This window comes from Centropristis striata, chromosome 11 (genome assembly GCF_030273125.1).
Source record: "Centropristis striata isolate RG_2023a ecotype Rhode Island chromosome 11, C.striata_1.0, whole genome shotgun sequence".
NCBI lineage: Eukaryota > Metazoa > Chordata > Actinopteri > Perciformes > Serranidae > Centropristis > Centropristis striata.
In genome coordinates this window covers 29,432,299-29,445,076 of record NC_081527.1, presented here as the reverse complement: position 1 = coordinate 29,445,076, position 12,778 = coordinate 29,432,299, and the positions used below count along the sequence as shown (strand labels likewise).

Below are 12,778 nucleotides of genomic sequence, written 5' to 3'. Positions count from 1 at the left end.
AAGGTTTGACTTTAAGGACACAAACAGGTCTGTTTTTCTCATACACAGACAAACTGGATTCTCCCTTTGCTTAATAATTATATGCAAAACACTCTGCGGATCTTTGTGTACGTATATTATTCTGTTTAAGTGACTCCAGCAGACTGAATTAATTTTGGGGAATCCACAACTGCTTTGACTGAGCCAAAGACCTCTAGGATGTTAATTTATAATGTTTATCAAGGTCAGAAAAATGTCTTACAATCAAAGAAGCACCTTACCTGTTGGTGAGATTGGGTTTAGCCAGGATCCACCCAGATGAACAGGGCTTCACTTTTCATTATTATATCCACTGACTGCATCATGAGGACCTGAGAACCAATTGATACAAAAACATTTAGGCAAAAGTCTGCACGTTTGGACAGTCTACATGAACAAAAAAAAGCTTTAAAAATAAAGACACTTTGACAACTAAGCTACAGGAAAACATAAAGAACAAGTGGCAAGTAAGATTTAAAAAATAAATTAAACTTGATTAAAAAGAGGTTTAGGAGAGGGTTGTCTGGGCGGAGCACAGTTGAAACATTAGTCCACCAGCTGTTTATGATTGTCAGTGCAGCCTCTAACCCCCAATGACCACACCTGGCTGTGTTTATGGCTATTGCTAAATGGACACTTGTGTATGGAGAATTTACAATAAGCAGATACAATTTGTTTGCAACAAGAGCTGCAACCATTAGTGGATCGACAGAAAAATAACTGGCTCCATTCTGATAACCAAACACATTTTGACAAAATGCAATTTTTTTGCCTCAAATATCTAATTTTGCTTCTTTCTTCATTTATATATCTGAAAAGACTGAATATATTTAGGTTTTTAATTTAAAAAGGCATTACCTTGGATATGGCTTTTTCTTTTCTTTACAATTTTCTGACATTTGTATAGATCAAACGTTTCATTTAGAAGATAATTGGAGGAATAAATGATAATGGGAAAAATAGTTGGTTGCAGTCATTTGCAGCCACCAGCAAGCCATCGTCCCATAAACTTTCACCATTGCTCCTTCATTTTTCGATCACCCAAACAAGATCGTTACAGTCCAAAATGTCGCCAAAGAAGAGGAGAAAAAGAATAATATGATGCTTATTAAGAAACTTGTTCTGGCAGAATTTAAATGTGAAGAGAAAAAGGGGATTTGATGCAGCAAAGGTTCACAGCCGTATACGAATTGGGACATTGTGAATATCCGTATAGACGCATATCAAATTGCAATTGAATGGACTGCCACAAAATTTTGCAGGATGAGTTGTAATACATTTTGGTGATTCCTTGAAGGAAAACTGTGACAATATTGTCAACTGACTCTGTAACGTCCCCTATCTGCACTGCCAGCACCAAGTGACACAGAGCCGGTTGAACATTGGCGGTGTTTAAGCCTGGAACCCAGATTATTCTGATGAACTTGTGTTTTATTTGTTCTGGTGGATGAGTCTGGTCACTCACATCAGACTGATTTCCAGCTGCTGTAGCCCCGTGGGACAATACCAAGACAAACTAATAGAGGTGAGGGAAAAAATTGATTACAGCATAGTAGCGCGATATTTTGCATGGTGATATATCGATTTATTTATTTAAGTATCGATATTTGGCGTTCCAACAGCCCACCGTTTGATGTCCAGTATACTCCACTTTTAGGAATATACTGGACACACTGGTTTCATATGAAACACAAGACCTAAGGAATCTATAGGCACCTTGTGCGTCAGGATATCGTGCCCAGAAGTTGTCGAAATAACGCTGCAAACTTTTTTTATGTTTTATGGTGATTTTCAAAGCCGTCACGTGACCTATGAAGTCATGCTATCTCAATGAAAATAGCCTCTCTGAGTTCCCAAAAGTCTCCTCTTTACATACATGGCTGCCGCCCAATTCAGAACTGAGAATTTTCCCATATTTGACAAAACAATTTTGGATTGAGTTTGGTTTAGTTAGTTTTGTAAACAGAGTATTACAGTTAAATCGCAATGCATTGTATCGCAATATTTACCACATCACAAAATGCCTAAAATTTCAATAAATCGTATCATGACTCAAGTTTCGGGATAAAATCGTATCGTGGGGCCTCTAGTGATTCACACCTCTAGAGACTAAGCAGCACTGATTCAATATGAACAGATCCATAGAAGTTGTCACTCAGTGTTTGTGTTCCCTTTCGCACAATGGGCATACAATCTGGCCAGAAGTGATGACGAGTGGCGATGGAGGAGTATAACTCTGAAATGGAGGAGAAAACATTTGGCTGTGGGAGGAGGCTTCACCTTAAAAAAAAAACATTGATCTGTTAAAGAGATCAGGCTTATTGTGTCATTAATTGTTGATGAGATAACGCCACAGAGAACATGCAATACCCACTGGACGCTTTGCTGTATGATAGACACAGTTGTTAATGTCCTGATTGCCATCAAACTCATTAAGCAGATAAACTTAATTTCATTTGTAGTTGTGTTTGCACCCACTTTAGCCGCCTGAGTTGGCGGGGCAGCCAGCGTGTGTGCTGGTTGAGATGCCATTTAAATGGTGTGCATAGGCTGGAGTGGTAATGGTGCGAACCCACTCAGTGCTACTTTGCTTCGTTGCTCCGTGTGATTGGTGGTCATGTTTTGTTGCCTTGATTGGTTGTGGGTCTAGTCAGAGGCATTTTGTCTGTCCGCTGACAATGCTCTTTGTAAATCAAAAATTAAATGAGAAGTTCCAGACTAGTGTGCATTAGCAAACTAGTCTGGCAATGCTAGGCTAGCAAAGATTCCCCTTCAACACTTCTAGCATCATGTGCAGATCATAATTGTGTAATACTTTGGTTGATAATCAACAACAAAATTAATGATCATTGCGTGTATGTTTGTCTTTTGGCTAAAGTTGCTCCTGCACTGCCTCTGAATGCCAATAGAGGTCTTTGTATCAGAAAAGGTAACCTGAGACTCTGAACCAACTTACTGTATGTTTTCTTACTTTCAACCGTTACCCGTCTCCAAAGGAACCCAACCTTTTGTATAGCTAGCATTTACGTGCTTCTTTTAGCAGCATTGTGATCGTGAGCGCTGATGTAAATAAAACTTGAGGAATTGGTCTTTGAAAATGAATTATACGTTTTAATTTGGGACTAACTAGTTACATTTATGATATGATAATTTTGTCTGTGTTATTGATTGATTGTGGTCCATCTTTGGTACAGATTCAGCAACGTTGTGATGTCGTCTCTTGCTATATTGTGATGTAAACATTTCCCTGGTTCTGTCTGTTGTTCTGTCAGTTTACCCCATTTCCATGAGGGTATTTATGGCTGACATTTGGATGGAGGCACATATGTGCATGTTCCTGTGTGTTAAAAACACTCATATTCAATAGGTTTGCTAAATTCTGTATAAAAGATGCAGGCTATAATGTCATCACTACAATGAATGCCTGCTTTTTGAAAATTATCATTTTAGAGGTTTGTTTTCCCATTTAGTGACACCAATATTAAGCAGTTTTACAGAAGAATGCGTTGAAAACTCTGATGAATTGTTTATTTAAAATATTGGAGTGTGAAGTCAGGGCCTCTGTGTCGTATGATAATGCAAAAATGACAAAAGCTGGGGTGAAATAGTTCAGTCTTAAAAATAAATGTGTGACCTTAACTAAGCTTCTTAAAGCTTAGTAAAACACATAAAGACACTAATAAATCATTTAAACCTAGCAAACAGTGCACTCATACCTCACATACTTTGTGCTGGCCTACAAATGTCCCATGTGGGTGGGGTTTGTCCCACAATACCCAGAGAGTTTGCACAATCACAGGAAACCCTTTTAAGTGTAGTTTTAGGATTTACAGCTCACCTGGTTGACTTGGTGTCGTGAACTCTACCTATTTGGTATTCTAAGCAAGCTTTTTATCAAGAAATATAAACTAAAACACTGCTTGTCACCATTAGGCAGCTCAGTCCCTGGCTGAGTGCAGGTCTTCCAAATTTCATCTTTAAATGGAGGCTAAATCAGTTTCTAAAGTCTCCCCCTCCCCTTTTGGAGTCCATGTAAGGAGAGGTGGGTGTTTGAGGAGGGGATCTAATGTGGGTTACAGTAGATAATGCAGGGGGATATGAGGGATTCAGACCCATGCAGGCCAGGGCCAAGCAGTTCCCTGACAGACCACAGGAACTGCTGGCACTGTTTAGCCACACACCCTAAGCCTCTGATCCAACAATGTTGCATTTCCAACCAGGATGATGAGAAAACCCTCAAGTGAAATCATGTCAAAATGACCCTTAAAAGCCACTCATCGCCTCTTCCTCTTCCCCTCCGCCCCCTGCTGATGTTTTCTCCCCCTGTCAGCTGGATCAGGTTTCCAGTTTTGCCATAAATGAAACAACTAGTGAACTACATGTATGTTTTATACATTAAAAAACATTTCTTTCGGCTCAATCGATCGACATCACAGCCTCCTCGCTTCGAGAGCCGGCAAAGTGATGAGGAACTTGAGGTTTTTTAGTGCTGAATTGCATCCAGCTGACCAGCCAGGAATTTGATTGCGTGTATGAAATCATCTGATGCCAGAAAACACTATTCACGATGGGCCTTTCTGGCGACCATCGATTCAAGTTACAAAAACATTACAAGAGAAATACTCACCAAGTCGATCATTCGGCACACAACGGGTTTTTTTAAACACAGATGGAGAACATTTCTGCAAGTCAGAAGTTTAAAAAAAACGCCAGGCAACACGACGCAGCTAGCAAGAGACAGGACATTAACGTTAGCCCCAGCTAGTTCTTCTAGTTAGTTTTTATAAATTAATAAAACGATATCCTGGCAGGAAGAGCCGCTGTCCGCTTTATATCCACCTCGTCAAACAGCGTTTATCGGTCGACGAAAAGTCTGTGTTTTCCTGTCGATGCAAAGCAGGCTGAAACTAGAGAGGTGGACACCAAAGTGCTACTGTTGGGGGTTAACAACTTTGCTGTAAAACACCGCCTCTGATTGGTCGACGGCAGCCACCAATCACCTGTGGAGAGCGCTGGGCCTGTGGCGTCACGTTCCACAGGGGATGGAACGCAACGTGATTGGCCGAAAATGTCAAGATAATGTCTGGGCTATATAGCTCGTAGCTGTTTTTTTATTTTTATCAATTACAGTCAGAATTTCACATCTATTTATACATTGTTTTTAGCCAAGGTTTCGAAGGTTAGAAATAATTCAATTATAATAATTTAATTTAATTTAATAATTTAATATAAATTGTTGTCTGTTTACATTAACAACCAGTATTACTCCCGTTAGACCACACATGCCAAAACTGTACTATCATTTTTACAAACTGTAAAATATCAATACCTTCAACACTCCAATCAAATATACTATCATTCCACTGTGAAATATAAATATTTTTCTGTGTTATTCTGCAATTTTCAGCTAATGAGTATGTCTATATTGTATACATTGTTCCTAACTTTATATTTTTTCTATCTTAAATTGTTATTTGTTAATATTGCTTGTTAATATTTATTGTTATTTTATTGATGCTTCTATTTTTGCTATACACTCGTTGCTGCTGTAACACAGAAAATGTCCCTGTTGTGGGACTAATAAAGGAATATCTTATCTTACATATTTAACTCCATATCTGCAGAAGTGAAAAAAGTATTCAGATCCCTTACTTCAGTAAAAGTACAAATACCCACTATTAAAATTACACCATTACAAGTAAAAGTCCTGTTTTCAAAACTTAAGTAAAAGTACAAAAGTATCAGCATCAAAATGTTTTGCTTGTTGACCTTTTCTATTCTTAATTAATTTCTATTTATGCTGTTGTTTTTTGACTCAAAGTATTTGTTTCCTTAATCTATATATATCTATATTATACTATGTTCTTTTGCACCAATACAATTTTCTTTGTATATGAAAACCTGTTTGATTTGAATTAAAACACAATACGAGTCAATGAATCTATGAGTCAATGGAGCTAAAAAAAACATTTTCTCCAAGTTTGGTATAAGAAAGATAAAAACTATTCTGGTGGCTGTACATCAATAACAAACAAAGAGCTTTCCGATGTTTTCTTGTTTGATGCAATTCTCTTTAAAAATATAAAAAGTTGTGAACATTTAGCAAAGCTCAACTCCAACAATTTATCTGGTTGACTCATTTGCTTCCATTTGTCAGGAGGGAGAAGGCTTGAATCAAATCCTACTTTATCCTGAGTTTTGTTAAGAGACAAAGGCAGATGAGTAATATTAACAGGCTTTCTAGTAAGTTTAAAATGTGAGGTTGGCTATAAAGACAAAAAATCACAAAATAGTAATCACACAATAACATTTGAACAATATAGGGGTAAATTGTTTTTTAATGTTTATTCAATAAATAATTTCAGAAATACAGAATTGCAAATGTGAATGTGTTGAAATTAAAAAAAAAAGGCACTTTAAAAACAATGGTGACAGGTGTAACCTTTTTTTCTTTTACAAAAACTCTAGAGATTCAGAGATTCACATTCCCTTACCACTGATCTTTAAAACTAAATGACATTATCGTCACTCGTATTTCTTTTCAGTAAAAAATGTTTGATCGAGGCACCACAAAAGAGTCGGTTGGAATTACTTACACATAAAAATAAAAAATAAAAAGGAAAAAAAAGAGTGGGACCCTTCCCCAATTCATACACTACAAATAAAACATTTCATAAAAGCTAATTTCGTTAGCAAATAAGGCAGGTTTGCGTGTATTTGGCATTGCTGTGAAGAATTAAGGACCTGAGTTGGCTTTTAATTAAGCATGTAAAACCTGGAGCCAAACAGTAACACTACTGTACACTGATGTCCTGTCATCTAAAAGGCAGCCCGAGAAAACATCTCTCCTAGACAAAAAGATAACATTACAATTGATTGTTCAGGTGGATTAAGTCATTAAGAAAAGACACACTAATGCCTTCAGTCCTGTTCTGTGAATACATATATGGCTTAACACAGAGACCAAAACATACTGTACACATTTCATTGCTACCACACGCGGCCAACTGGCGCGACATCTGAAGAGTTTCAATCCAAAGAGGCATTTAAAAGGAGTGACACCTACTCAGTCAGAATGATTAGAGACACAGTAAGAACTTAGCTCTGACGACTAATCAATCGTGAGACCTTTGCTCACCTGTGTTTATAAACTGATAAGACTGCCACCCAGTCAACTTTAGGTGTTTTCGGCCCAAACTGTTCTGAGGACTCCAAAGAGGAACTGCTCATTTGAGAGCTTCCCCACATACCTTTAAGGTTCTTCTTTCCTGTTCACTCCCCAGTGCTGGCAGACTGCAGCTCTAGAGATGAAAGTCAGAGGCGGAGGGACTGCAGTGATGGCTTTCTTGGGCTCAATTTCTGTATCTTGGGTTGCATGAAAGCACGGTGGGATTAGCAATCAATTCTGCCATGCTTTCATTTAACCATGGCCACAGAAAATGAGCCCAACAAAGTCGTCACTGATTTCTCAATAGCAATTTGCTATGAGTGTGTGGATGAAGCATAAACTTGTTAAATTTTAGTCCTTCAGCTGCTGGCTAGTTCGCTCATGGTTTAAAATTGCGGCTGCAGATGCTGCATTAGACGCGCACTAACACCACTCTAGGTTCCTCTTGTGCTGGTAGAGTAACAACTCTGAAATAGGAGCTTAAAAGTCCCTAAAAAAGGATGTTCTATACTGGGGACTCTACTTTTGAAGAATAACTCATTTCGTGATGCAGATGAGAGCTAAATTGGGCCACAGAAAAAAGAAAATGGCGTTCGAAGAACTACAATCATTTCTAGATCTTGAGTGCAGGCATAATTAAAAGTAGTTCTTAGAGCTATGATAAAGTTCCTCTGGTCCGAAAGCCCCTATTGTTTCATTATTTGGAAAGGAACTCTTCATTTGCTGCCCATTATCAACATCCAATTCAACCCTCAACAAAAACACTGATGGCTTTATGTTTCTTAAGAAAAAAGGCACAGCCAGGTTTTTGTTACCTTGCCAGTCCTTAGGCGGAAAAAACTACAACTCAGTTCTGCACATTCTTTCAGGTTCCGCAGAGGCACAAAAAGATAAAAAAAAACAAAAAAACAAAGCCCCACATTTATACAGACTGTACACGTTTCAGATGATGCATAGAAATGAAAAACACGTTAGTAAAACAAACTGAAATAGTGGCAAAATGCATTGCTATCATTTGGTGTCTACAACAAACAAACAAACAAACAAACAAACAAACAAACAAAACAACATACAAACAGTGAGAGCATTATAAAACCCACCCCTCCCTTCACCCCAGCCCATATTTTTTTCCATACAGTGTTGTCACAGGGGAGGCAGAGCTCCATCATTTGCCCTCGTACTTTGGATTGACGACAGTTGTTACGGCACTTTTGTAGATCGGATTCTCACCCTGAGAAACAAAAGAACAGGACGAGTGAGCACAACAGTTCAAAACTTACACTTAGTAATAATATCAACAAAACACAGCATGCAGGGTCAGAAACTGCCACTTGCAGAATGTGTAAAAATCTATGTTGGCGGATAAAATAAATTGCTGAAATAGGCCTAGATCTCATCACTGAACAGAAGTTGCTTAACCATGTTTTGCTTTACATCATTCTGCACAGGTGGCAGCAGGAAATGTTTGATCATCAATAATTCACAAATCTTCCATTGACTCTCTGTCCACCTATTACAGTTGCACTCCTTTTATCCAAGCTGTGCGATAACATTGCAATGGCACAATGGGTGAAAAAAATAAACCTGAGAGAATAAATTAAGAGCACTATAGAGTGGGTCAGGAGTGATCAGCTCTTTTATGACAGCAATAAGCTGCAGTATTTACCTGACATTGTATCTTGTGCAGTTTTATGGGTTGTAGTTTTTTCAGCTTAACAGCCATTGGCAGATAGACTAAAAAGTTAATTTTGACCTACTACAGTCATGTCAGAGTATCCTATTTATTAATTTGTGGATTTTGTATTTCTATTTTTTCTGGGTTTTTTATTTTCATTTTTTATTCTAATTTACTGGATTTTGATTTTCTGGCACATGTGCAGATATATACATATATACCAGTACTTTAGTTTGTGTAGTTAGTGTCTATAATTTAAAGGTTATTTGTCTGTAATTTAGAAACTTCTTCCATGATTCACCTTTGGTCATTTGTGTTTGTTTTCATCTGGGTAGTTGGATGGGTTGTCAAAAGGGTGTGTGTTCTTTTGTAAAAACAAAAGGATTTAGTCTCTGTACTGTTTAATTGTTTTATTCCTGATTGATTAACAGTTTAATAAAAAGGCCTTGGAAAGAAAGATTTAATGTTGGACTGTGACAAATGAGCCAAAGCATAATTTCTGTGGTGTCATAAAGAACACTGACCTCAGCATTTTAAGATTAAGTTTGACAGTATCATAGCACACAAAAAAAGCCAACAGTGGGCATGTGGCCACATGGTTTGTCTTTCTCACCACCTGGTCAAACATGATGTATAAACAGCTGTTTGACACTGTATTTGTGGTTTTAGCAGTTTAAGTCCGACTGAGTGGCAGTCTGACACTTGACAGTCAACTCTGTCTGTTCTGATCCTTAACTGCTACAATCGTCACATAATATTCAAATGAACTGCACCTGACCCCTGGGAGGGACAGCTAAGTGGATTTCTTTGCTGCACAACACATTTGGTTAAGCTGGTTAAAAGGAAAAAACATCACACAGACTTTAGTAGCAAACATGTAACACCTGTGGGTAAACATGCTACTTTCACATCACACCGAACCTTTCACTTCACTGCAGCCGGACATAAAGTCAGTCAAGGTCTAAAAGTGCACTCTGCACAGAGAAAGTACATGCAAATACACAAGGCCAACAGGGGATACGAACTTTGACCTAAAGAGAAGCGCCTTTATTCCCATATCTGGGATTCTGGAACTGGTTAATAGGACTCTTGTAAATGGGGTTCCCTTGCTAACACGGAGAGGGAAAAGATGAAAGGGACAAACAAGAAGAAGAAATGAAAAGAAGCAGGAAAAGGTCTGAAAAGCTGAAAAGGACAGAAAGTGTTAAAGAAAATGTACGGTACAAAAAGTCAGAACCATTATTTAAGTTTTTATACTATAGGGCATTTCCTTTTTCCACCTCTAACATGCTATTAATGATATGTTTGTACGTATGAGTGAACCTTTATCTGCTGTAGTAGTAAGTTGTTTCTCAACATTTCAGGATATTTTGACATTTATTTTAATTTTATTCCACTTCTGTTAGTACAAAAAGAACAACCCAAAAACCCACAGCATATCTGTGGGAAAAGAATACCTTAATTTTTTATGGCTTGGCATGTTTATTAATCTGAACCACTTACAACCCACTGGCTGGTTTTAAAGTCATGTCTTCTTTTAAAAAAGAAAATCATCAAAATGTCACCATTAATCACAGCCAGAAACCGTAAGATTTCAAAGGTGACAAAACATTCAGTAAAACTTGGACTGAACTGTAGGTTGTTTACACAGAGCAGAGAGGAGAGGACAGGAGTGGTTGCAAAAAGGTAAATGGTTAAGTATATAAAGCATGTGGACCCCCCATTTTCCTCCTCACTTCCCTACTTCCAACCATGATTGTGCTGTTTCCACAGAGCTGCAGGACTTGTATATTACAGAGAAAAACAAGGCCACAGTGAGTAAAATAATATATATATAAAAACGCCCTCAAACTGCTTGAACTTTTAAGGATCAAGTAAGTTACTTCTTCATAGAAAGTAACTTTGTATGTTTCAAACTTTCTTCTACTTAATAAAGTTACATTTAAAGTTAATTTCCCACAAACGCTGCCTGTGATGAGCATCTGTTACCTCTCATCAGGCCAAATACTCTGCTGCTGTGACCAGCACACAGTCGTGGAGCTTTCCATCAATGATCAGCCAGCAGTCCTCCTCTTTCTCTGCTTTATTGCCTTTTATGGTCATGCAGTTGTAGCATGTGGACAGTGAGAGGCAGCACTGTCAGCAGAGGGGAAGGCCGCTCCCTCTGCATATACAGACTAAACAAAACTGCACAAAGCTGAGGTGGATCAAGGACAGAGTGGGGGCCATGCAGCCTTACCAGCCTACCTTTTATTGCGTTTAAATCTCTTTTTTCTGTGTCCACATATTTTCTTGCCACTTACTTTACATTTGACGACAGAATGGACATCTCCCTTAAATCCATAAACGCTCTCGATTAACCTCTGTTGTGGTGCTCAATTTTCTTTGAGTTTGATGATTTTACTTACAGTATAAGAGCCTGAAAGCCTAGAAGTTATTCATAGTTAAGGAAAGCCATACTTTTATTTCCCAAAGTAAAAAGTTGCTGCTTCAGCTGATTGTGATTTCAATAAAAAGTGAAGTTCCCTCGACTGATTGCAGCAGGTGCTCAGGTGTGACTGACTCACCGTGTCCCACTTGGCGTTCATCTTCTCCTTCTCAAACTTGGCGAACTCTCTGCGGTCGTGGATGATCATGAGCAGCTTCCAGATGAGCAGCAGGGCAAGGCCGATCAGCACGATGCCCGCTACCACACCTGCCACGATGGGGATGATGTCAGGTCCTGCTGGACACTCTGAAACAGCAAAAAGGCACAGAAACATTACTGAAGATTCTAAAAATAATAAGAAAACCCACATTTCAACGTATATTTTTTTTTCTTTGACTGATGTATTTTATATCGCTTGTTTTCAGTTGTTTACAACATTGGAAGACAAACTATTTCCATAAAATAGAATGGCCAAATACAACCCTGATGCTTTCTTGGCTAAACCAAAACTAAATTTGTAATGTCAAAGATTTAAAGCTGAGGGAGGCAGGGTTGGGGGGGGGGTTAGCCGTTGGGCAAAAATCCCATGATAGCCTTTCAGCTTGTTGTAATTCATGTGGCCTAAGAGGAAAAATAGACTTCTGCACCTCTTCTTGATTCTGTTTTCAGTCTTTAGAAAGTATAGCCCATGACAGGAGAATATTCTTGAACCATTTCAGGGATGGAAAGAAAATGTTTTTTTTTATAACTGGTATTACAGAGAAGATGCAATAAATAAATGAATCATGCAATCAAGCAAATAGCATAATGTTCACCATATCACAGAATGATGACATTGTCTGGTTTTTATTTTTTTATATTGATGCAAAACGTAGCAGTCCAACCATACCCAGCATATCCATCACGTAGACCTCCTTGGTGCCGTTCCTGATGGCGTAGGTGTAGTAGAACCAGCAGTCGTTGGCGTCTCGCTCCTTGCAGTGGGTCAGTGGGAAGCTCTGGTCTGTGGGCTGAGGCAGCTTTTCGCGATCCTTCACTGTGATCAGCTGGAAATAGCTGCAGTCCTGCTTGCAGGTTTCTTTCTTCTCACCAGCATCAAAAGCTCGGCACTGAACACAATCCCTGTAAAGGCACAGACGGAGGGTTGAGCCACTCTTGTCTGTTGTTTCCTATTCATTAGAGTCCCAGCATGATTTGGTAAAAGGCAGAGGAACCTCACTTTGTAACCTTGAGACTTACTTGTGCTCGGTGCAGACGCCGGGGCAGGTGGGACAGATCTCGCAGGTTTGACCCTGGAATTTAGGGTCGATGCATTTGCAGACTCCACATTCACAAGTACCGCGGCCGTTACAGATCTGCCCGTTCTTGGCGAGACAGGTGGATTTCTCCAGGGAGCAGTCACAGGCGCTGCCGGTGTAGTTGGCATCACAGATGCACTTCCTGCACTCACAGCGGCCGTGTCCTGGTAAAGCGCAGGAAAGGGTTACCG

At 38.9% G+C, this 12,778-nt stretch overlaps 2 protein-coding genes across 4 annotated transcripts in view; both read right to left on the bottom strand.

The window, feature by feature from the left end:
- LOC131980971 (enhancer of polycomb homolog 1-like) overlaps window positions 1-4,966 on the bottom strand; it is a 37,481-nt gene extending 32,515 nt beyond the window's left edge. The window contains exons 1-2 of one of the 2 annotated variants that reach the window (XM_059345269.1): window positions 4,646-4,966; window positions 261-350 (exon numbers count right to left, since the gene is read on the bottom strand). The gene's annotated coding sequence lies outside the window, so the exon portion shown is untranslated. Of the gene's footprint in view, window positions 1-260; window positions 562-4,645 lie in introns of those variants that run through there. The other variant, XM_059345270.1, reaches the window with a different exon arrangement.
- A 1,372-nt stretch (window positions 4,967-6,338) lies between these two features.
- LOC131980131 (integrin beta-1-like) overlaps window positions 6,339-12,778 on the bottom strand; it is a 30,405-nt gene continuing 23,965 nt past the window's right edge. For both annotated transcript variants that reach the window (XM_059344315.1, XM_059344314.1), the window contains exons 13-16: window positions 12,529-12,751; window positions 12,179-12,411; window positions 11,429-11,595; window positions 6,339-8,417 (exon numbers count right to left, since the gene is read on the bottom strand). In XM_059344315.1, coding sequence (XP_059200298.1) covers window positions 8,352-8,417; window positions 11,429-11,595; window positions 12,179-12,411; window positions 12,529-12,751 — 689 coding nt within the window. In that variant the 3' untranslated portion in view covers window positions 6,339-8,351. The remainder of the gene's footprint in view (window positions 8,418-11,428; window positions 11,596-12,178; window positions 12,412-12,528; window positions 12,752-12,778) is intronic.